Source organism: Zalophus californianus, chromosome 4, assembly GCF_009762305.2.
Source record: "Zalophus californianus isolate mZalCal1 chromosome 4, mZalCal1.pri.v2, whole genome shotgun sequence".
Lineage (NCBI taxonomy): Eukaryota > Metazoa > Chordata > Mammalia > Carnivora > Otariidae > Zalophus > Zalophus californianus.
The window spans coordinates 78,002,686-78,027,716 of record NC_045598.1 but is presented as its reverse complement, the minus strand read 5'-3'; the positions used below and the strand labels follow the sequence as shown (position 1 = coordinate 78,027,716).

The 25,031-nt window shown below is 38.1% G+C and overlaps 1 protein-coding gene across 3 annotated transcripts in view; it reads left to right on the top strand.

Moving 5' to 3' along the window:
• Positions 1–25,031, top strand: part of DIPK1A (divergent protein kinase domain 1A) — a 119,377-nt gene that overhangs the window by 63,124 nt on the left and 31,222 nt on the right. The window contains exons 2-3 of one of the 3 annotated variants that reach the window (XM_027598022.2): positions 20,360–20,448; positions 23,915–24,049. In XM_027598022.2, coding sequence (XP_027453823.1) covers positions 20,431–20,448; positions 23,915–24,049 — 153 coding nt within the window. In that variant the 5' untranslated portion in view covers positions 20,360–20,430. Of the gene's footprint in view, positions 1–20,346; positions 20,449–23,914; positions 24,050–25,031 lie in introns of those variants that run through there. The other 2 variants (XM_027598005.2, XM_027598013.2) reach the window with 2 other exon arrangements.

The following is a 25,031-nucleotide window of genomic DNA, read 5'->3' as shown; positions in this document are numbered from 1 at the left end:
ACCCCTTACTAAGGATTGCACTTGTGGCAATGAGCACTGGGTGATATATGGAAGTGTTGAGTCACTCTATCGTACACCTGAAACTAATATATGACACTGTATGTTAGCTAACTGGAATTTAAATAAAAACTTAAAAAAAAAAGCACACACACACACACACACACACAAAACCACAAGTCACTAAGGTAAAAAAGGAAGGAAAGAAGGAAGGAAGGAAAGCAAGCAAGCTGATATGTTTTGGCATGAGCTAGGTGACTGGAAATAATGGCCTAATTAACTCTGTGGCTCCGTATATACACATATGTATACATGATTTGTGGCTGGTGATATATCAGGAAAAAAAGTGCATGTGCTTTGATTATTAAACCTAGCTTCTGACTGGTAGCTTTTCATGACTACTTGGGTTTTGGAGAAAATTTTAATGAGGATGTTGGGCTCTAGACCTTTGAACTCATCAACCCTTGGAGTGGAGATTATGTGGGACCTGAAGGTTCAAGTAGGTGAAACATTTTTACAGGTGTCTAATATTCTATAGTATTTTGAAAATTACATTTATATTTTCATAGAATACTTCTGTTCTCTTTCTCCATTTAGGTCTAAAGGAATTCTTGAGATGTATAATGAGAGGTCTTTTGTCCTCTTTAAAAATTCTATGAATGGGGGCATCTGGGTGGTTCAGTTGGTTGGGTGTCTGCCTTCAGCTCAGGTCATGATCCCAGGGTCCTGGGATCGAGTCCCACGTTGGTTTCCCTGCTCCATGGGAGCCTGCTTCTCCCTCTCCTCACTGCTCATGTTCTCTCTAGCTATCTCTGTCTCTCTCTCTCAAATAAATAAATTAAAAATCTTAAAAATAAATAAAAATTCCATGAATGTTTGACACATATACATACACACACATATATATACCCTATATAAAACTGTATAAACACATCCTATAAACTATAAATCTATACTATAGTATAAACTATACTAAACTATAAATATATACTATAAAACTGTAACACACACACACATATATATAAAACTATTATATATAAAACTAACCTCCATGAACCTATCATAAGTTTTAAGTTGAAGTTTATCCATGTTAGTAAGTGCTGGAAAAGGGACAGGAGCCTAAATGTTTTCATCCTAAATCCAGGATGAAATCATAAATATCTTTATATTGATACATATCACTTCTCATTTTTGAAATGTGCAGGGATTAAAACAAAGTGAAATCAGTGACCACACCAACAGTTGGTGTGGATCCGGAGAAACCAGGTCCTCTCACATTGCTGGTGGAGGGTGTAAAACGGTCGAGCCGCTCGGGGAGAGAGTTTGGCAGTTCCTTTAAAAAACTAAACCTGTCACTACCCTATGACTCAGCAGTGACACTCTCGGGCATCTCTTCCAGAGAAACGAAAACTTATTTTCACTCAAAAACCTATATAGGAATGTGGATGGTAGCTTTATTTGTAATACTCTAAAACTGGAATCAGCCCAGATGTCCTTCAGTAAGTGTGGTTAAACAAACTGTGGTGTGTACATATGGTGGAATATGACTCAGCAATAAAAAAGGAAGGAATGGCCGGTACCTATGACAACCTGCAAGACTCCAAGAAATTATGTTCGGTGAGAGAAGCCAACTGTGTGAATCCATTTATATAACGTTCCTCAAATTGTGGAGATGGAGAACTGATTGATGGCTGCCAGGGAATAAGGGGAGGATAAAGGTGGATGTGTTTATAAAAGGGCAACGTGGGAGACCCTTGTTGTGATGAAACTGCTGTGTACTAGACCGTAGCAGAGGATACACAAACCTACTACATGTGGTTCTTCAATGATTAAAAAAAAAAAAATAGAAATCTAATTGTAAATGACTAGATTATTGGTTCAAATTTTTAAGAACTATAGCATATTCCTCTTAGTAGTAGTTATTATGTATTACTAATAAATCCTTTATTATTTTATGAAATCTTGCAATGGAAAGGACCTTGAATGATGCATTCCTGTTCCGGCACTATTGCCAGTAAAGGAGTTGTTAAATATAATCTCATTTTAGTAAACTAGAAAGATGTTTCCCCTGAGAAATTATTATTTATTTACCTTTTGTCCATAACTGTTTTCCCCTAAATTTAATATGAATAATCTGGGGAACTTTTAAAATGCATATTCCCAGGCTTCACTAAGGATTCTGATTCATTAGGTCTGGCGGTAGGTCTTGGCAACCAGCATTTTAAAAAATTACATCAACTGATTCTGATTCAAGAGATCAGTGGGCTGCACTTTGAGAAATACTGAATTATAATTTTTATGGTGAATAAATAGGAGCCCTTTAAATTCCTTTGTGGCATAGAGGATTTGTGGTTAGGTGAGAATTTTAAAAGCAAAGTACTGATAAAATTTTTCAAACACCCACGTGTTGAGAAAAAGAATGTTTGACCAAACTGAGTTATGTACTTGCTCTGAATCAATAAGAACTAAACAGAAAGGAACTTGCCCTTGGTTCTTATTTGTGATGAAGGGGTCCTGCCTGACCACTTGTGATTTATTTGTACAAAGAAGGCAAAGACTCCTGTTTTAGTTACAAAGACTGCATAAAGGAAATGCTCTGACAGGGTGAGGAATGCTGAAGCACTTTATAGGCTCTGAAACTAATGTACTCCTTAATTCCTTAGTTGTTTTTTTTAATATTTATTTATTGAAATAATCTCTACACCCAGCATGGGGCTTGAACTCATGGCCTGGAGATCAAGAGTCACATGCCTTTGCAACTGAGTCAGCCAGGTGCCCCTAATTCTTTAGTTTTTGTGTATGAAGTTCCAACTACAGTAATGGAGCTATCCTTAGTTTTTCCCCTAAATCCGAGAGCAGGTATACCTCAGAGAGATTGTGGGTTTGATTCCAGGCCAGTGCAATAAAGGGAATGGCTCCATAAAGTGAGTCAAATGAAGTTTTTCGTTTCCCAGTACATATAGAAGTTATGTTTACACTCTACCATGGTCTATTAAGTGTGCAGTAGCATTATGTCTTAAAAAATGTACATACCTTAGTTGAGAAATACTTTATTGCTAAAAAATGCTCACCATCATCTGAACTTTCAGCAAGTTGTAATCTTTTTGCTGGTAGAGGGTCTTGCCTCGATGTTGATGGCTGCTGACTGGTCAGGGAGGTGGCTGCTGGAGGTTGCGGTGGTTGTGGCAATTTCTTAAAATAAGACAGCAATGACGTTTACTGCATCAATGGACTCTTCCTTTCACAATTTCTCTGTAGCATGTGATGCTGTTTGATAACATTTTACCTAAAGTAGAACTTCTTTCAAAATTGGAGTCAGTCCTCTCAAACCCTGCTGCTGCTTTATCAACTAAGTGTATGTCGTATTCTAAATCCTCTGTTGTCATTTCAACCATCCTCACAGCATCTTCACTAGTAGATTCCATCTCAAGAAACCCCCCCCCTTTTTTTTTGCTCATCCATAAGAAGCAACTCCTTATCTGTGAAAGTTTCATCATGAATCATGAGATGCCTATATCTTCAGGCACCACTTCTGATTCTAGTCCTCTCACTGTTTTCACCGCCTCTGCAGTTCCTGCCTCCACTGGAGTCCTGAGCCCTCCAAGTCACCCATGAGGGCTGGAATCAACTTCTTCCAAACTCCTGTTCTTGTTGATATTTTGACCTCTTCCCATGAATCATGAATGTTCTTAATGGCATCTAGAACAGTGAATCCTTTCCAGAAGGTTTTCAATTGACTTTGCCCAGATCCATCAGAGGAATCACCATCTGTGGTAACTATGACCTTAATATAGTAAGACTTGAAAGTTGACGTTATCACTTTATCCATGGGCTGTAGAATGGACGTTGTGTTAACAAGCATGAGAACAACATTCACCTCACTGTACATCTCCATCAGAGCTCTTGGGTGACCAAGAGCAGTAATATTTTGAAAGGAAACTTTTTTCTGAGCAATAGTTTTCAACAGTGGTCTTAAAATATTCAGTAAACCATGTTGTACACAGATCTTCTGTCATCCAGGCTTTGTTGTCCCATTTATAGTGTATAGGCAATATAGATTTAGCACAATTCTTAAGGGTCCTAGGATTTTCAGAATGGTAAATGAGCATTGGCTTCCAGCTTCAAGTCAGCAGCTGCATTAACTCCTAATAAGAGAATCAGCCTGTGCTTTGAAGCTTTGAAGCCAGGCAGACTTTTTCTCTCTAGCTATGAAAGTCCTAGATGGCATCTTTCTCTAATATAAAGCTGTTTAATCTACACTGAAAATCTGTTGAGTGTAGCCACCTTCATGAATTATCTTAGCTAGATCTCCTGGATAACTACTGTGGCTTCTATGTCAATACCTGATGCTTCACCTTGCACATTTATGTTATACAGATGGCTTGTTACTTAAACATTATGAACCGACTTATGCTAGTTTCACACTTTTCTTCTGCAGCTTCCTCACCTCTCTGAGCCTTCACAGAATTGAAGAGATTTAGGGCCTATTGCTGTGGCTTAGGCTTTAGTGTAAAGGCTGGTTTGATCTTCCAGCCAGACCACTTAATACTTTCTCCATATCAGCAATAAGGCTGTTTAACTTTCTTATCATTTGCGTGTTCACTGGAGTAGCACTTTTAATTTCCTTCAAGAACTTTTCCTTGGCATTCACAACTTGGCTGTGTTTGGCACAAGAGACCTAGCTTTCAGCCTGTCTCAGCTTCTGACATGCCTTCCTCACTAAGCTTAGTCATTTCTGGCTTTTGATTTACAGTGAGAGACGTGTGACTTCCTTTCCCTAGAACACTTAGAAGACATTGTAGGGTTATTAACGCCTAATTTCAATATTGTGTCTCAGGGAATAAGGAGGCCCCAGGGGAGGGTGAAAGATGGGGGCGGGGGGCGGAAGTGGAATTGGTCGCTCTGTGGAGTAGTCAGAACACACAACATTTATTGAATATACCATTTTATATGAGAGTGGTTCCCCAGAACAATTACAAAAATCATTGATCATAGATCACCATAACAAATATAATAATAATAAAAGTTTGAAATATTGTGAGAATTACCAAAATGTGATCCAGAGACACAAAAGGAGCAAATGCTGTTGGAAAATGGTGCCGATAGACTCGTTCCACTCAGGGTTGCCATAAACCATCCATTTGTAAAAAGCACAATATCTGCAAAGTGCAATAAAGTGAAGCATAATAAAATGAGATATGCCTGAAGTCAAGTCACTTAAAATGATTGTTATTGAAAAACAGATGCAAAGAAATTATCCTGTTCTACCTTTTTGGGGTGCTTAGTTGGCACCTAGTTGAAATCTAAGTGACCTCTCCACCACCTTAAGCAGATAATCAGAGCACCTTCACCTGGAGATTCTCAGGTCCATGTTGGAGTCCAGTCCAGCCACTTTCCAAACTCCTGGGTGTATGCTTTGAGGTAGTGACTTGTCCTGTGGTAGGAGGCAAGGAAGGTCACCCCATCCCTTTCTCTCAAGAGTATGCACAGCAGAACGATATTATTTCTCCCGAGAAACGCCTGCAGATCCTCCCTCCTCTTGAGCCTGGATCTGACTCTGACTCTGACTCAGGGGTGAAGTCAGAGCCAGCCCTGGACCTTGCAGCTTTTAATGTGTGAATTTTTTGTACGTAAGTTACTCTGGTCTGTGGCTTTTACTGTATCTTTGCGCCTCACAGCAGAAAGCACATAGCATTGTGTATTATATGTACTTTATTTAGTAAAAATATGAAAATAGACATGGCAATGATAGACACCAATTTCTAGACAATGGTTTCCTCTAAGGATGAAGGGAAAGATGAGGAAGGGAAGGGGAGGACTTAGGTTTGATTGTAACATTTTATTTCTTCTAGGAAAGAGTTTTAAAGTAATACAGCAAACTGTTGACCTCTGTTTACATTTAGTGGTGGATACAGAGCTGCCTTTTATGTTATTTTCTCTAACTTTTCTGTATAGACTTTTTTCTGTATGTGTGAAATGTTTTATAATTTCAGAGAAATTAGAACTTATCTGATAAAACTATCTCAACTCCCCACCCGCGTATACACACATGTACATGCATTCTGTCCTTCTTCCCTTGGGGTACCGGGGATCCCGTTGTTGCTTTATCTCTACTCTGCATCCCCTCCCTTAGAACCATCTCAGGGACCTTGTGCTGTTTATCTGTCAATACCTTACTCCTTTCAGCCTGTCTCTTTCTACCGACTTCCTGTCAACATTTAAGTATGTGCTAGTTTCCCTTAGCTTTATTTATTTTTTTATTTTATTATGTTATGTTAATCACCATACATTACATCATTAGTTGTTCTTTTTTTTTTTAGATTTTATTTATTTATTCGACAGGGAGAGACACAGCGAGAGAGGGAACACAAGCAGGGGGAGTGGGAGAGGGATAAGCAGGCTTCCCGTGGAGCAGGGAGCCCGATGCGGGACTCGATTCCAGGACCCCGGGATCATGACCTGAGCTGAAGGCAGACGCTTAACGACTGAGCCACCCAGGCGCCCCTACATGTTTAGTTTTTGATGTAGTGTTCCATGATTCCTTGTTTGCGTATAACACCCAGTGCTCCACGCAGAACGTGCCCTCTTTAATACCCGTCACCAGGCTAACCCATCCCCCCACCCCCCTCCCCTCTAGAACCCTCAGTTTCTCAGAGTCCATAGTCTCTCATGGTTCGTCTCCTGCACTGATTTACCCCCCTTCATTTCTCCCTTTCTACTATCTTCTTTTTTTTTAACATATAATGTATTATTTGTTTCAGAGGTACAGGTCTAGTTTCCCTTAGCTTTAAAAAACTTCCGCCTCAGGGCGCCTGAGTGGCTCAGTCGTTGGGCGTCTGCCTTCAGTTCAGGTCATGATCCCAGTGTCCTGGGATCGAACCCCGCATAGGGCTCCCTGCTCAGAGGGAAGCCTGCTTCCCCCTCTCTCGCTCCCTCTGCTTGTGTACCCTCTCTCACTTTGTCTCTGTCAGATAGATAGATAGATGATAGATAGATAGATAGATAGATAAATACAAAAAACTTCTGCCTCAAGCCCAGCCAATGCCCTATGGCTTTTCTGCTCTGTATAGACAAATTTCTCTTAAGAACTATCTATCTGGGGGCACCTGGGTGGCTCAGTCGGTTGAGTGTCTGCGTTTGGCTCAGGTCATGATCTCAAGGTCCTGGTGTGTAGTCCCCACGTGGGCTCCCTGCTCAGCGGGGAATCTGCTTCTCCCTGCCTCTCTGCCCCTCCCCTGCTCATGCTTGCTCCCTCTCCTCAAATAAATAAAACCTTTAAAAAAAAAAAAAAGAAAATCTCTACTTTCTTTTAAAAAAAGATAACTATCTACCTGGTTGTCTTTATTTTTTATACCTCCTGCTCTTCAGCTCACTCCAGTCTGGCCTCTCTCCCATGAAGTTGCTCTTGTCAAGGTCAATACTGACTTCTGTGTCACTAAGTCCAATGAATACTTTTCAGTCCCCAGCTGTGTCGCCTCTCAGCCACGTTTGCCACTGTTGACTGCTTTCTGCTTCTTGAGATCCTCTTTCCATGATTTCCACATTACAACATCCTTCTGGTTTTCTTCCAACCAGTCTGCTCCTGCATGTTCTCTGTTATAGCTTTTCCTTTTTCACCCAGCCATTTAACTAGTGAAGATTCTCAGGGCTCAGCCCTAAACCCTGTTCTCACTCTGAGTTTTTTCTATAAGTGATAGCAGCTTGCCATGGGTTTTATTACTTTCCCTGCCTTTCTCTTGAGTCTTCCCCGTGACTCCCAAACCTCTGCCTCCAGCTCTGACTTCTGTTTTCTCAACCATAGACCTGTATATCCAGCTGCCTTCTAAATATCACTGGCACGACTCACAGGCGTGTTAGTCTCAACATGCGCAAAACTGAACTCATCCTTTTATCTTTCCCCTCATATTTTTGTCTTCCATTGTTCCCAGTTTTAGGAAATGGCACCATGATCCATCCAGTTGCTCAAGCCAGAAACCTGGGAGTCCTTCTTGATCCCCCCCCTCACCATCACTCCCATGTTCATTTAACCATGAAATCCTGATCATTCTACCTCCTATCTTTCAAATCCTTTTATTTTCCTACCATTTCTCATGGTCACAACTCCAGTGTGGTTGCTTCCTGATTTCTTCTGGACTCTCTAGGAGATAGACATTTTTCAGTATTTCAGTAGTTGATATATTTATTTTTTTAATTTTCTTATTGAAGTCTAATTTATATACAACAAAACGCTCAGATATTAAGTTGTACAGTTTGATCAGCTTTGACAAATGCATTTACCTAATGTAACCCTCACCCCCTATTAAAACAAAACATTTCCATCTCCCTAGAAATTTCTCTGGTGATCCTTCCCAATCAGTCACCCATCAAGTAACCACTGATCTGGTTTAATTTTTAGAAATATTCTTAAGTGTATTTTTTAAAGAAAAATACTTGACATGGAGCTTAATAGTAAAGATAAAATTTTTACTGTAAGTTCAGTATAAATAGGTAGGAAAATAATGGCTGATTTTCTATCTAAACTACCCTATTAAGTATGATTAGAAATATCTTAGACTAACCTTTTAAGTTAACCTAGAATTTCAACACTATTCTAATTATACACACACACATATATGTATAAATACACTAACACATACATATATATAAGTATACTCACACACACACACACACACCCTTTACACTTTGGAAATACTTAAAGCTGAGGAGATGGGGAAAGTGAGTCCAGAAAAAAATTTAAATTATATCAATATCTATTGGGAATCTTTTATATATACATGTACATAAAGCAGTACAAATGGTTATTTTTACTTATCTTACAAAGAACTCTACATATTTATTGAGATAAAATGTCCAAAGGAATCCCAAAAATCTCTCCCAAAATATAAAAAATTTTTAGTGTTTATGGGCTATGCAACATTTTTTTCTCTATTATGCTATTTTCTCAATTAATTTGTTTAAATCATACCTTAAACTCCTAGCAACTAAATATAGAGATTAGGAAGCTTAAATTATTTTGTCATGTACTTGAATATCAAACATTTAAAGAAGCTAGCAGAGCCAGGAAACTAATCTCTTTTGTTTAGTCATTCACAGGGTAGGTACAGTGGAGGCAGCCCAAATGAGAGCTTGCTTAGACTGGTTCATCACTGATGCATTTCTAATTCAGAGGGACCATCTTTAAAAGTAAGAGGTGGGATGCGTGGGTGGCTCAGTCGGTTAAGCATCTGCCTTCGGCTCGGGTCATGATCCCGGGGTCCTGGGATCGAGTCCCACATCAGGCTCCCTGCTGAGCAGGAACCCTGCTTCTCCCTCTTCCTCTGCTGCTCCCCCTGCTTGTGCTCTCTCTCTCTCTCTCTCTCTCTGACAAATAAATAAATAAATCTTAAAAAAAAAAAAGAGGTAATTTAGGCTCCTCCATACAGACAACTCAGCCCTTTTTCTTTCACAGCTAGGCTGGTTTAGGGTTATTAGATTCTGGATGGAGACCTCTGGCATAGTGAAAAGAGCAGGGGTGCTAGATCTGAACTTACTTGGGAGAAATGAACACTGCCAGGTCCCAGGTACTGTGCTTTTTTTTGCTGATCCCCACAATTTTCATTGTGCATTTATATTGGGAAATGTTTTTGAGCACATATCCCTGATATGTGTCACTGTATTACTATTACTTATATTATACTTCTATGAATAGGAATTTTTAAGTATTTTTTTTAATTTTCACAACATCTGCATTTTATAGATGAAGACACTAAAGCTCAGGGAAGTTTAGTAACTTGCCCAAGGTCACATAATATACTGAGTGATATTTGACAAATCCCAAACCATTTGGGGCCTCAGTTATAAAATTATAGATTCCAATTATGTGATCTGCAAGGCCTTTTCTAGCTCTGAGCAACCAGTTCTTCTTTGCTGTTGCTAAAACTCACCCATCTAGGACATAATCTCGGATTTAATATTTCTAAGCAGATAGGCTTTATTATGGTCCACATATTAATAACTAGGAATTTTAGGAATTAGTGGGTTGTGGAAGAGAAACTGAATACTCAAAATAGTGTCAAGTTAGCTTGGTCTTTGGTATAATTTTAAAAATCCACTGGCATTTTTGTGTTTAGAGTATATGTTGCCTATTTAAGAGTTTGGTAGCAATAGTTACTACAAACATTATTTATAAGCTATCCATTATCCTAAGCACCATAGATTGTAATTCTAACACTGTATTTTCTTTCTTTTTTTTAAATTTTTTATTGTTATGTTAATCACCATACATTACATCATTAGTTCTTGATGTAGTGTTCCATGATTCATTGTTTGTGCATAACACCCAGTGCTCCACGCAGAATGTGCCCTCTTTAATACCCATCACCAGACTAACCCATCCCCTCACCCTCTAACACTGTATTTTCATGAGGATTTTTTGGTAATTACTTTTCAGCATTTCCCATCCAGCAAAGTATTTCTCTAAGTACTTGTGTTGCAGTAAGTAACTGTCAGCAGGTAGGTGCCTCACTTCCCACAAGGCCAGCAAAACATTTTCATATAGAAACTGTCTCGATGCATTCCCTTTATAAGTCAACTCCTTTTCTTGTAAATGAACATTGCTATGATCAAAATCACTGTCATTTACCTTGAAAGCATTTTCTATAGGTTTTGCTTTGTTTTTGTTTTGTTTTGTTTTTAGCTTTCTCTGGAATTAAAAAAGAGAAATGGGAGGACAATTTTAGATTAGCACCTGTCTGAGAAACTCCAAAATTAGAGATGACCATCTGGTTTGCATGATTTGTAATATTTTAAAAATAGAATCTTGCCATTTTAAACAGACTTTTAGGGCTATTCTAAAATAATACTTAAATTTTTTTCAGAGGTACAGATCTGTGATTCAACAGTCTTACACAATTCACAGCGCTCACCATAGCACATACCCTGTACCTCTGAAACAAATAATACATTATATGTTAAAAAAAAAAGAAAAAGAAGAAGATAGCAGGAGGGGAAGAATGAAGGGGGGGAATCGGAGGGGTTGACGAACCATGAGAGACTATGGACTCTGAAAAACAAACTGAGGGTTCTAGAGGGGAGGGGGTTGGGTTAGCCTGGTGATGGGTATTAAAGAGGGCACGTTCTGCATGGAGCACTGGGTGTTAGATGCAAACAATGAATCATGAAACACTACATCAAAAACTAATGATGTAAGGTAATTAACAAAACATAATAATAAAAAAACTTAATTTTTAAAAAAGATTTTATTTATTTATTTGACAGAGAGAGAGAGAACACAAGTAGGCAGACTGGCAGGCAGAGAAGCAGTCTCCCTGCTGAGCAGGGAGCCTGATGTGGGGGGGCTTGATCCCAAGACTCTGGGATCATGACCTGAGCCAAAGGCACTTAACCTACTGAACCACCCAGGTGCCCCTAAAATAATACTTAATTTAAAACTATCAACATTTTACCATCAAACTGAAAGGAGGCTAGTTAGATGTTAGTGATGTTCATTCCAAGAAGGAATGCTTCTGTAACCTCTGTCCTCTGATACAGACAGCGTAAGGTCACATTTCCCATTCGTTGGACTCACATAACCTGAAGGTCCATCTTAGATTCCTCTGTGCTTCTAATTATTCTTTAGAATAATTTACTTAGGTCAGGCCTAAGATATTCAACCATGATACCTCTTAAGATATCTGAATTTGTCCGAGGTCATCCCTAACTTGGGGGTACTTTAAAATTTGACTAGCTTTTGCCACAACTAATACTAAAGATTCAGAGAGCATATAAAAAGCATCAAGGCCATAGTCAAAGAAATGAAACTAAAACTTTAATTTGCCTATAAAATTGGATGTGGGGGAAGGTAAAATAAATGCATTTGGAAAACCAGTGAATGTTAATTGTTATAAAACTTTTGGAATGTATTGGTCATTGATATTGGGGAGGGTATGTGCTATGGTGAGTGCTGTGAACTGTGTAAGACTGTTGAATCACAGACCTGTACCTCTGAAACAAACAATACAATATATGTTAAAAAAAAAAAAAAAGAAGAAGAAGAAGATAGCAGGAAGGGAAAAATGAAGGGGGGGAAATCGGAGGGGGAGACGAACCTCGAGAGACTATGGACTCTGAGAAACAAACTGAGGGTTCTAGAGGGGAAGGGGTGGGGGGAATGGGTTAGCCTGGTGATGGGTATTAAAGAAGGCATGTACTGAATGGAGCACTGGGTGTTATACGCAAACAATGAATCATGGAACACTCCATCAAAAACTAACGATGTAATGTATGGTGATTAACATAACATAATAAAATTAAAAAAAAAAACAGAAAGAAACTACATACCCTTTGACCTAGAAGTTTTGCTAACTTTAATCTCTCCTGAATAAATAATCAGATACTCCAGCAAATATTTACATCTTTAATATAATAGGCAATAGAGCAAAGTACAGGCTCTGAAGCCAGGTTGCCTCAATTTACATCCTGGGGTCTACTTACTCCTAGTATAGCCTTGCTTTAACCTCTGTATTTTTCTGAGGTTCTCCATCTGTAAAAAGAATAGTCCCCCACTCATTGAATTCTTGTAAGGAGAGAATAATAATCCCCTCCAGTATCCATTAGCTACCACAACAATGCTGCATAACAAATTACCCCAAAACTCAGTGACATCTAATGAGTCACACATCTGCAGGTCAGCTGCTGTTCAGCTTTTCTGGGCTGTGCTTCACTCCAGCCCATGGTCGTGGTTCAGGTGAGCTACAGTATCACTTACTCTCCTGGGACAGGTGGCCTACCAGGGACTGATCTTCTCCTGACAGTGTCTGAAATATAAGAAGGCAAGTCCAATTATATGCTTTTTTTTGCATGGCATCTACTAAGAATCATTGGCCAAAGCAAGTCACATGGCCAAGCCCAACATCAGTGAGGCAGGGAAAGTGGGGCAGGGGGAGGGGATGAATATTTGCAATTCAAGGATTGACATACTGTTTCTATAAAGAGCCAGATAGTAAATGTTTCTGGCTTTGCTGGTCATACAGTCTCTGTTGTAACCACTCAACTATATTGTTAGAGCCTGAAAGCAGCCTTAGACAGGAAATCAGTGCATGGGATGGCTGTGTTCTAATAAAACTGTATTTACAAAACCAGGTGGTAGACAGGATTTGCCTCATGGGCCACAGTTTTCTCACCCCTAATCGATTTATCACATTGGATCATAGAGTTTTTATGAAGATTAAGGAAATTAATATATAGAAAGTGCTTATAACAGTTCCTGGTAGAGTAGCACTAATAAATACTGATTTACATTAATAGTGTTGTTATTACTTTTATTATAGCACAATGTCGGAAATAATAAAAATGTCCAACAATAGAGATAGGGTTAAATAAATTATGGCACACCCATACTCTAAAATGTTTTACATTCATGTAAATTTTATATGTTTTAAATAACAAGGCTATTTAATGGCCTAGGTACATGTTTGCAGTATGTTAGGTGAAAAAAAAGAGACATGATGTTTAACATAAGACTCCAACTTTATTTTTCTTAAAAGGCATATATTTTTTATACATACTAGAAAACAATTAGGAAAGGAATATACCAAACTGGATCATTTACTTTTTTATTGTTATGTTAATCACCATATATTACATCATTAGTTTTTGATGTAGTGTTCCATGATTCATTGTTTGTTCATAACACCCAGTGCTCCATGCAGAATGTGCCCTCTTTAATACCCATCACCAGGCTAACCCATCCCCCTACCCTCCTCCCCTCTAGAACCCTCAGTTTGTTTTTCAGAGTCCATCATCTCTCATGGTTCGTCTCCCCCTCTGACTTACTCCCCTTCATTCTTCCTCTCCTGCTATCTTCTTCTTTTTCTTTTTTGTTTCAGAAGTACAGATCTGTTATTCAACAGTCTTGCACAATTCACAGCGCTCACCGTAGCACATACCCTCCTCAATGTCTATCACCCAGCCACCCCATCCCTACCACCCCCAACCACTCCAGCAACACTCAGTTTGTTTCCTGAGATTAAGAATTCCTCATATCAGTGAGGTCATATGATACATGTCTTTCTCTGATTGACTTATTTCACTCAGCATAACACCCTCCAGTTCCATCCACATCGTTGCAAATGGCAAGATCTCATTCCTTTTGATGGCTGCATAATATTCCATTGTGTATATATACCACATCTTCTTTATCCACTCATCTGTTGATGGACATCTTGGCTCTTTCCACAGTTTGGCTATTGTGGACATTGCTGCTATAAACATTGGGGTGCACGTACCCCTTCGGATCCCTACATTTGTATCTTTGTGGTAAATAACCAGTAGTGCAATTGCTGGATCGAATGGTAGCTCTAATTTCAACTGTTTGAGGAACCTCCATACTGTTTTCCAGAGGGGTTGCACCAGCTTGCATTCCCACCAACAGTGTAGGAGGGTTCCCCTTTCTCCACATCCCCGCCAACATCTGTCGTTTCCTGACTTGTTAATTTTAGTCATTCTGACTGGTGTGAGGTGGTATCTCATTGAAGTTTTGATTTGGATTTCCCTGATGCTGAGCAATGTTGAGCACTTTTCATGTGTCTGTTGGCCATTTGGATGTCTTCTTTGGAAAAATGTCTGTTCATGTCTTCTGCCCATTTCTTGATTGGATCATTTACTTTTTTTTTGTTTTGTTTTTTCAGGTTATAGTTGAGGTGTAACATGGTGTTTTAGGTGTACAACATAATGATTTAATATATGTATATATTGCAAAATGATCGCCACTGTATGTTTACTTAACATCTACCACCACACCTAGCTACAACATTTTTCTTGTGATAAGAACTTTTAATTATTTAATTAATTTTTAAATTTTATTTTAAATTCCAGTAGCATTAACATACAGTGTTATATTAGTTTCAGGTGTACAATGTGGTGATTCAACAATTCCATACACCTCCCAGTATTCATCACAAGTATGCTCCTTAATCGCCATCTTGTGATAAGAACTTTTACAATCTAGTCTTAGCAACTTTCAGATATACAGTACAGTGTTATTTTTTTTTTAAGATTTTATTTATTTATTTGACAGAGAGAGAGAGAGAGAGCACAAGTAGGCAGGCAGGCAGGCAGAGGCAGAGGGAGAACCAGGCTCCCCGCTGAGCAGGGAGCCCGATGTGGGACTCGATCCCAGGACCCTGGGATCATGACCTGAGCCGAAGGCAGACGCTTAACCTACTGAGCCACTTAGGCGCCCCACAGTACAGTGTTATTAACTATAGTCACCATGCGGTACGTTACATCCCCATGACTTACTTATCTTATAACTGGAATTTACATAATTTTTTACTGTCCTTTTTTTTTTTCCTATACTGGGCATGTGCTGTTTTCTGGTATTAATGTACTCTGAGATGCCAAAAAAATAGAATCTGGTTCTATTGAGGACTCTTCTATCTCTGATGTAGTTTCTATTTTATATGTCAGTTACATTTTAATTGCTTAACAAATTAGGAGTTTACCCTCAGAGATGTCTGATTAGAAGGGACTACGTGGACACTCTCTAACCTATTATATTTTTAACTTAAAGAAAAGTTGTCTGTTCTAGGGCTCCTAGAAAACTGCGGCAGGGTACCAACCAATGGGAAGAGAATCCCTACACTGTCTCAGGTCATAGGAACAGTAGCTCCTTTCAGACCACATTCCCTGAGCAGCCACAGCCCTTTCAGTGATAAAAGGCAGAATGTTGTTGTACAGAGGTGAACAGCAACACCCCTTCCCTGGCCACCCCTGTGTTTGAACATACACAAACGCTTTTCTCATGTATCAAAGGGAGGTTAGGTTTCAATAGTTAATTGCCACTGTGCCTAGAAGTCCCATAAAATAAATACTGGGAAGGGAAGCTAGAAAACCCAGCAGTTCATCAGTATCACAAAATATTAACTAAAATTAACTTCTTTTTAATAACCCTTTACAATAATCAACTTTCATCTAAATTATAATCAGGTAGCCTCTGGGTTCTCCGAGAGAATCCAAGATTCTAAACTGTGTTAAAAATTGGGTTGTATAGGGGGGCCTGGGTGGCTCAGTCGGTTAAGCGTCTTCCTTCAGCTCAGGTCATGATCCCAGGGTCCTGGGCTTGAGCCCTGCATCAGCATCTCATGCGTCGGGCTCCCTGCTTGGTGGGAGGTCTGCTTCTCCCTCTCCTTATGCCCCTCCCCCCACTTGTGCCTGTTCATGTGCTCTCTTTCTCTCTCCTTCAAGTGAATAAATAAAATCTTAAAAAATATTGGGTTGTACAACCTTAGAAATAATTATTCCAAATAAAATTTGCTCTAGAATGTGCTTCAGAATCTGAACTTTAAAGGGACTGTGCTTTTTAATCTTCAGGTTTCAGTAAAACCTAGCTAACCTTTATTTTTAGTAAGTGAATATTAGTGAATTTAGGTGCCAAGTAGGATTCCCATGTAAGATTTGTATGTGACTACTGTATGTTTCAGTAAGTTCTAGACCCAGGAGGCCTTAGGCCTACTAAAAGGGGAAAACGCACACCTGATTTTCCCATTCTAGGTGCCAGAATCTTAACCGAAATAAGGTAATGTGAATCCTATATAGAAACTTATCTATAACCATATCTCAAGTAGTTCTTTAACTTGAGACTTTTGTATATAAGCTAAAGATTTGTCAATAGTTTTTGAGCTCATGATATGGAATGAGAACTATATTCAGTCGACTTAAACATAAATATACACAACTACACAAACTATTAATGGATTTTAACTGCAATTTCCAATTCTTCCCTACTAAGGAAGAAAGAAGAACCCTTAATCAGAATGGCCAGAAAAATTGTCTCTCTTCCGGCTGGGACCTCCATATTGCTTTTCTCCTCACCCCTAGACCCTACTTTCCTGATTCTATCCTGCAGAAGTAGCTAGTGTCCAGAGGTGACCCCGCAGTGAGAGCCTTCTGTTATTCATACCCTTATGGAATACCCCCTATATTCAATCTCATCTGGCCCTGTGATACCATAAGAGTGGGGCAGAAATGATGCCACTTCCATCTGGGTCTCTGGGAACACTTGCTCTGGGGTTAGTCAGCCATCATGTAAGAAGCCTGGCTACCATGAACACCAGGCCCTGAAGAAGTCCTGCCAGCCACATGAAGCCGTTCCAGCCATTCCAGCTGAGGGGTTGGACATATCCAACCATGTCAGTCCTCCTTCATGTGCCTTCAGCCCTAATCACAAATGCATGAAAAACTTGAGAGAACTGACCAGCTGAGTCAGTCAACCCTCAGAGCCATGAGAAATGTAAATTCTTGTTGTAAGCCCCTAAGTTATGGCATATATGTTATATAGCAAAAGAAAATTGGAACACTTAGCTTTCTTAACCCCTGTCTTTCTGCCCTAGTATGCTGAAGAACCCCATGACTGAGTTCATTTGCTGTTGCAAATGTTAATTTTTCTTTTATGTAGAGTGCTAATGGAGGCTACACTTCCCTCCCAAGGCTTTGTAAAATGCTGGCTGTCTACCTGTTCATAAAGAGCAGTAGATCCTATAGATATATTTTTAAATGGATGTGCTAAGCACCTATATACAAATATGTAGGTTTTTTTCTGATTGGAAAAGTAATATATTCAGGAGCACCTGTGTGGCTCAGTCATTAAGCGTCTGCCTTCGGCTCAGGTCATGATCCCAGGGTCCTGGGATCGAGTCCCACATCGGGCTCCCTGCTCAGCGGGGACCCTGCTTCTCTCTCTGCCTCTGCCACTCCCCCTAGTTGTGCTCTCTCTCTCTCTCCGTCAAATAAATAAAATCTTTTTAAAAAAGTAATATATTCATTATAGAAAAATCTGTGTAATAGAGAAGAAAAATAAAAATCATTCATGATCCCACCACTCTTGACATTTTGAGATAGCTACACTTGACATTCTGGTTTATTTCCTTGCAGTTTCTACAGTCTATTGGTGACTTTTTCTCTTTTTTAAAAAGCAGAATTGGAAACATACCCTACATGTTTTGAAAACTGATTTTTTTCACTTACTGTATCATGAACATTTTCCCATACTTTGACACTTCTTTGAAATAGTAATGTACTATTGAAACTAGCCACAGACTTAAGGATCACCCCATGCAATTAATTCCCCAGGTGTTCTTGCGTTTTTGATGCCGTCAGCCCCCGAGCTTTAAAAATAGGAACCAACATTCGGAGAAAATGTGAAAATTATCTGCTCCTTACTGGAATTTTATTTCAACAAGAAAATCAAAACTGAGAAAGAATATGCTCATGCAAATAAAACTTTTAGAATTTAGGTCAGAGAACAGCTAGGATTCTTCCTATAAATGTGAAAATTCACCTCTTAGAAAGATGAAAAAAAAAAACCCTCTGACCACTAGTCTAATATTGCTGTTTGACAAGAAATTCTCTAAAAGTTTTGTCATAAAAATAAGCATTTTCATGCTCAAGACAAGCTGGGGAGCACGGACATTTTTAGAACCTTTCTTTTCACTATTTTTAACATAAAAACCCAAGGTTTTCCTTGTTTGGAATGACATAAAAAATTTTTTTTTAATGTTTCTTTGAATATCATAGCTGTCTTTTGATGTTTGTGAAAGTTAGCACCAGGATAGTTTACATTTGGTACATTTAGACTTTCTTCTTATGGTTTTTCAATAGCCCTCCAACTAGTAGTGAGACACCCTTTTAATAAAGGTACAGGATCCGTTCCAAATAAAGTTTATCTGCATGTGTTGTGCTGTACAGTAAATATTTACCCTATTAAATGGTTTCTTCATATTTCTGTTTCTTATAGCTAGCACATTTTTCAAAAGTACTATTACTATAAATAGAATATATTTAAAGAAAGGGTAAAAGTTATATCTGGGGACATTTATCCTTAATTTTAACTCTAGTTTTTTTCAGCTAGATTAGTCCTAAATATGCAGTAAAAGTTAGCCAGCTACAATGTTGTCAATATAACAATAAGGAAAAAAATTTTTCAAAGATTATTTCAGAGTAACTGGTAATCTAAAAACTTAACTAAAAAGACAAACACACGTCTCTCAGCTTTTTCTTTAACATGACAAATGATAAAATGATTGTATTTGAGTTTGTGTAAGTCATAACCTTATCAATTATGTTTTTTGAATGTTCAAGTCCACTAAATATGTCAACTAAAATATTTGTGCTTAAAAGTAAAGATAATGATATTTTTTTTTCTACTCAAAATTAAGAACGTCTGTTTAGGGAGTATTCAGGGGTAAAGCAAATGGGACCACGTGCTTTATGTTTACAGAAGATGTTGAGTATGAAAAAGATAAGCAATGGAAGTAGCTTTAAATGTTGATGTGTTGCCACCTTATGCCTATTTTTAAAACTTAATGTAAAATTATTTAAATAAGATCAAAGGTGTTCAGATTTCTTTTGAAACAAAAAGTTATCACAATGAGATCAAACAATATAGAAAAAAGAAAAAGCATCACTATTCTTTAGAGTGGAATTGGTAGAGAAAGTTTGTTTCATTATTTATAGATTTGCCATCTCCAGTGATTTTTCTCTAATATACTACTAATCATTTACTTTAGTCATAAAGACTGCTTCTAACTGTTATTTCCAGGCAGATGTTAAATTTTTCTAATTAGTACTAGTCGATGCCTTAAAGACTAATTGAATATAAAATGACAACGTAAGACAGTTTTGACTCTTTCCATTTTTGGTTTCATTTTATAATGTAACCATAATGCAAGGCTTCTTAACCTTAGCAATATTGACATTTGGGGTCAGATCATTCTTTGTTGTGGGAGGCTCTTCTGTGCATTGTCAGATGTTTAGCAACATCTCTGACCTCTACCCACAAGATACCAGTAGCACTCCCCAGTCATGAAGCAATGTCACCAGACGTTGCCAGGTGTCCCCTAAGGGGCAAAAGTAATTCCAGTTGAGAATCACTGCCATAGTGTATTTACTAAAGTTCTTATCAGCTTTTCAGGAGTATAAATTGAAATAAAGCAGTGTACCGTTAGTAGTTGGGCACAAAAATCAGAACAGAAAAGCTGCTAGGCAGTATTTTGGGTAGTTCAGCATAAATAAAAAGATCAGAAACAGTAAGTACATTTCTTAATCAAAGACTGGGTTGTCTAGGTAATTGGTACAGAACAGACCACTGGAAACATTTTAGTGATTACCACACAGGGGAAATAAAATTAGTTAATAGCTAGAGATGTCATTTATGGCTGTTTTTCTTCAATCATTATTTTAAAATGTGAAGCAGCAGGATCTGCAGATATTAGAGGACACATGAAGGTCCTTGTAACTATTTTGTGTTACCCCCAAATCACAGTGATTTTCCATGGCGTGCTGGAATAAAAATGTCTCACTCCTTTTGTCATTATGTCCACAACAGGTGATGCCCAGAGCCCTGCTGGGAACGCCGTTAATCTAACTTCCTCTCCAAAATTTTTGGCATTCGGTATCATGACGAGCACTCAGCAGGCAAGCCGGTTCAAGGGTGTTTTTCAGTTTAAATATATGCCAGAGAAAATCGAAAAATATATCTATTTGAGAGATACAGAAAAGCAAAATGATTTCAAATTTTATTAAATTGAATATGCAGGAGAGAGAAATATACAAAAGCCTTAGCTGCCTACATGTATTAAGCTTCATATGCATTTGAAAACATCTCACGTGTTTAGCTTTACTAAACATGTATACAAAAACCTGAATAGAAATTATTGATAGAGGGCAGTTAACATCACGAGACTCCTTGAAGAAGGGAAGACAGGACCAACCTGGATGCTGGGAGAAAACCCTACTCACTAAGTCTGTGGTGTTTTCCTTTACTCTGTGACATATACCTGCTGCAGAGCAAGGCAGGGAGAAGAAAAAGGAAATAGTATGTCTTCCCTGATTCTTTTTAAAATGAATTGAACTAATCTTGTTTTAAAACCCTGCCTCAGGGGGTGCCTGGGTGGCTCAGTTGGTTAAGCCTCGAGTCTTGGTTTCAGCTCAGGTCACGATGGAGATCAAGCCTCACATCCAGCCCCGAATCCGGCTCCTTGCTCAGCATGGAGTCTGGGATTGTTTTCCCTCTTCCTCTCCCTCCCCCTCTGCTCCTCACCCCCTGTGCATGTGTGCAAGCTCTCTCTCTCTCTCTCTCAAATAAATAAATAAATGAAATCTTAAAAACAAACACAAAACCCTGCCTCAAAAAAATTCCTATAAGATGTTCATACTAGATTGGACTTCTGAAAGTAAAATCATGCTATGCTATGGTCCTTCAAGTGACCCTCTGAACTATTGGACACTTGTATGGTAGATTTATAATTTGTTCTTGCAACTGGAGATGTGTTTTGTTTTGTTTTGTTTTGTTTTGTTTTAGAGAGACAGAGAGAGAGCTAAAGCGTGAGCAGTGGGGGGGAAGGTTGGCAGGAGGGGCCCAGGGAGAGGGAGAGAGAGAAACTTAGGGAGGCTTCATGCCCAGTGCAGAGCCCCACACAGTGCTTGATCTCAAGACCCTGAGATCATAACCTGAGTGCAAATCAAGAATTGGTCACTTAACTGACTGAGTCACCCAGGCGCCCCAGTAACTGGAGATGGTCTTAAAATGCCTAAGGCAGTAACAATAGTAGACATAATAGACAACCAATAAATAGCAGCTGAGTGAATGTATGGGAAGAAGGTGTCTTGGTGTAGAAGTATGCTTTATTGTGTAATATAAAAAATTTTACATCAGTAGAGAAAAACATACACAAAAGAGGTCATGCACCCATCACCCAGCTTGAAAATTATCAACTCATGGCCAAACCTGCTTCAAGTATACCCCACCTACTTTTCCTTTCTCTGTTGTTTTAAAGCAAATTCCAAATATATCACTTCATTCATAAATATTTCAGTGTCTGCCTCTAAAAGATTAGGGCTCTTTTCTTTAAAAATCACATTATTGTGCCTGAAAAATTAAAACAATTTCTTAATAACGTCAGGCATCCTGGCTTCAAATTTTCAATTGTCTGATAAATATCTTTTTTTTTTACAGTTTCATTGGAATCAGGATTCAAAAAAGATCCACAGATTGTGATTATTTGATATATTTCTTAAATATTTTTTAGTCTTCAGTTTTCCCCATCTTCTCCTTATTTTCTCCCTTGTAATTTACGTGTTGGGGAACTGGGTTGTTTGTATCGCAGCATTTTCCACAGCCTGGAGTTTGCTGATTTTATCCCAATAGTGTCACTTACTGAGGTATCACTTATATTCCTCTGTCTCCTGTATTTCCTGCAAACTGGGAGTTGGAGCTAAAGACTTAATCAGATTCAGATTCAGTTTTCTTTTTGCAAGTTCAAAAACAAGGTGGTGGCCAAATCATAGTGACAGTGTTTTTGACTTTTTGCTCAGTGCCTTGCAAACTATGTGCCTCAAAATGTGGGGTATCACTGTCCCAATGCTTATAGAACATAGTGCTTATGTTCTATAAGCATTATGTCATTTAATCATATTTAAGCTTCATAATACTGGTACATATCAATTTCTGTCTGATGACTAGATTCCTTTAGTAGGGTCAAGTAATCTTAAATGTCTTTCAAACAAACCCTTCAGTGTATACCCCACTGTCATTTATGTGATTTAATTTAGAATTCTGTCTGAATTTTCTTTTTACTGGATTCTTTTAGAGCGATACAAAAATAGCTTGCATTAAAGGCATTTTTTATATTTTAATAATAAAGCTCAAAGACCTGTCACTTCACTGTGAATTCGTTATACTAAAGCTTTTTGGTACTGGAATTCACCATCTGTTAATCTCACAAAGACAGATATCTAAATCGTAAATAGGGCCAACAGAATTCAGTATTTCCTGAGTCTCTTTTTCCCTTGCACTCATTGTCTTCTGCAGGTGCACTTAGGTCTCTTTCATCTCTCTCTGCTTTCTTTGCATGCTCACAGTGCTCACAGTATCCTACTGTTACCCAGTGTGAGAAACTGGCTGGTGATTGTAAAAGCAAAAGTAGCTTTTCATTGTTTGTTTACATATCTGTAATTTGTTCTGTTCAATTATCTCCATACCCCCAAAATTTACCATTTATAAAACCCAGACCATTGGAGTTCCAGACTCAAAAAATAAATGTCCAGTTATCTTGCCCACTGACACTTTTGAAGATTAAACTGTTTATGTTGTTGATGGAGAAAAGGCTGTAGCTGGCCCAAGTTGCAATTAGATAGCAGAGAACTGGGCGCAAAACAATGCAAAGAGGATCCCACTGTGTAGCTTTCCAAGCTGACATGCAAAGAGTAATTTATTCTTTGTGTATCTTAACCCTTCTTCAATTATTTTTCCTTTAATAATTGTAACAACATGCTCCTCAAGCTTCCAGAGTACCCATTAGGTGAAGCGTTTGGTTGGTTGAATGGAAGGAACATAAAGCCTTAGTGAATACAACAGAGAAATAGGAATGAGCTGGAAGTTTAATTTCTTATTCTGGTTGCACTTCACTATGAGACATTCAACAAATAGCCAAATTCTCTGTTCTTATTTCTTTGAAACAAAATTATTTTTATGCTGATTATCCATAAAGAACTTGAAGATTCTTATTTGAAATTTTCCTCTGTAAGCTTGTAGTATATCGGAATTGTTTCTCTTTACCTGATCTCACAGAGTGCCCAGGGTATCATGGTGCACGTGCTCGTGCTTCCTAAGTAGCTTTAGATGCTGGTGGTATTTGAAAGGTTATACATTTTAAAGGGTATTTTGTTCCCTTTTTCCTTGGCAGGACCAAGGAGCTTCCTTTTCTAAGACCAGTGCTGTTTGGACTCAGTGAAAGTACACTTTGTTCTAGGAGAATTGCCATGTGAAAGCCTAGAATATATATTGAGTTCTTCCAAGAAGGGGGGCAAAAATCATGTTCTAGGACAGTGAAGGCTGACTTAGTGCTGAACGAATGATTGTTATGTGCTCTTTTACTCACAGGCTCGCTTTTCATATGTGCGGATGAAATATCTTTTCTTTTCCTGGTTGGTGGTTTTTGTTGGAAGCTGGATTATATATGTGCAATACTCTACCTATACAGAACTATGCAGAGGGAAGGACTGTAAGAAAATAATAGTAAGTATTTTTGATTTCCGATTATGTAGAAAAACTATATTAATGATATATTTACTGCTTATATACTTACTAATAATTGTTTTCAAAAAGTAAAAGTTAATTCGACCTTAGGGTTTTGTTGAACTTTATAGCTTTTCAGTGTGACCAAGTTAGTAGGAGTGTTCCACGCCTTGAAAAATCTACACTTCAGAAATCTAAATATATAATACTAGATTAGTGTGAGAGCATCCTCATTACAGACAGGGATTATTTTTAAAATATACTAAAAGTTGAGTTCACTCACATCGGATGAGTTTTTAAATGTTCAGAGTATAAAAGTATTATTTACAGGCAACCTTTCTGGAACACACCTTTTGAATAAATGGGGTCATTCTCAAATACCAAAAATGTATCTGAAAAGCATATAACATATTTTGTATTTAATTTCTATCCTAATGATTGGATATATCTCAGGAAAATTGCTCTATCAGTCGAAGATTTCTAATAGTAATTATTGGTTATACGTTTGAGGATCAGTAAATTTAACTCCTTGTTTTCTTCTAATATCTTCTGATATAAGTAATATCAAAACATTGCCTCTGAGAATTACATTTTTTATAATAATGATTGTTGGGATCCCAATTACTATAACTTATTAAAGATTCTATAGTTATTAAGTAGTTACTCTTCACCTAGGCTAATGGTGCTAGGTATATGCATATAGCAGGGAACAAGCTATCATGACCTTAGGAACTTAGAGTCTAGCAGGGAAGAAAATGAATACAGTAAGGTAGGATAATGATTGCAATAGCAAGTGTTACAGGAACATAAGACAGGGAGACCTGAAGTTCTAAGGAAATGAAAATCAGTTTAACTCTAGGCATTCTCAATTAAGATAAAAAATTATTCCCCAGGAGTCTTACAGCTTCTTAAATAGGAAAGGGAAGAATTACTGATATAAAAAGCAGGGAAATGAATTAGTAAGAATGAGTCCCAAATCAAG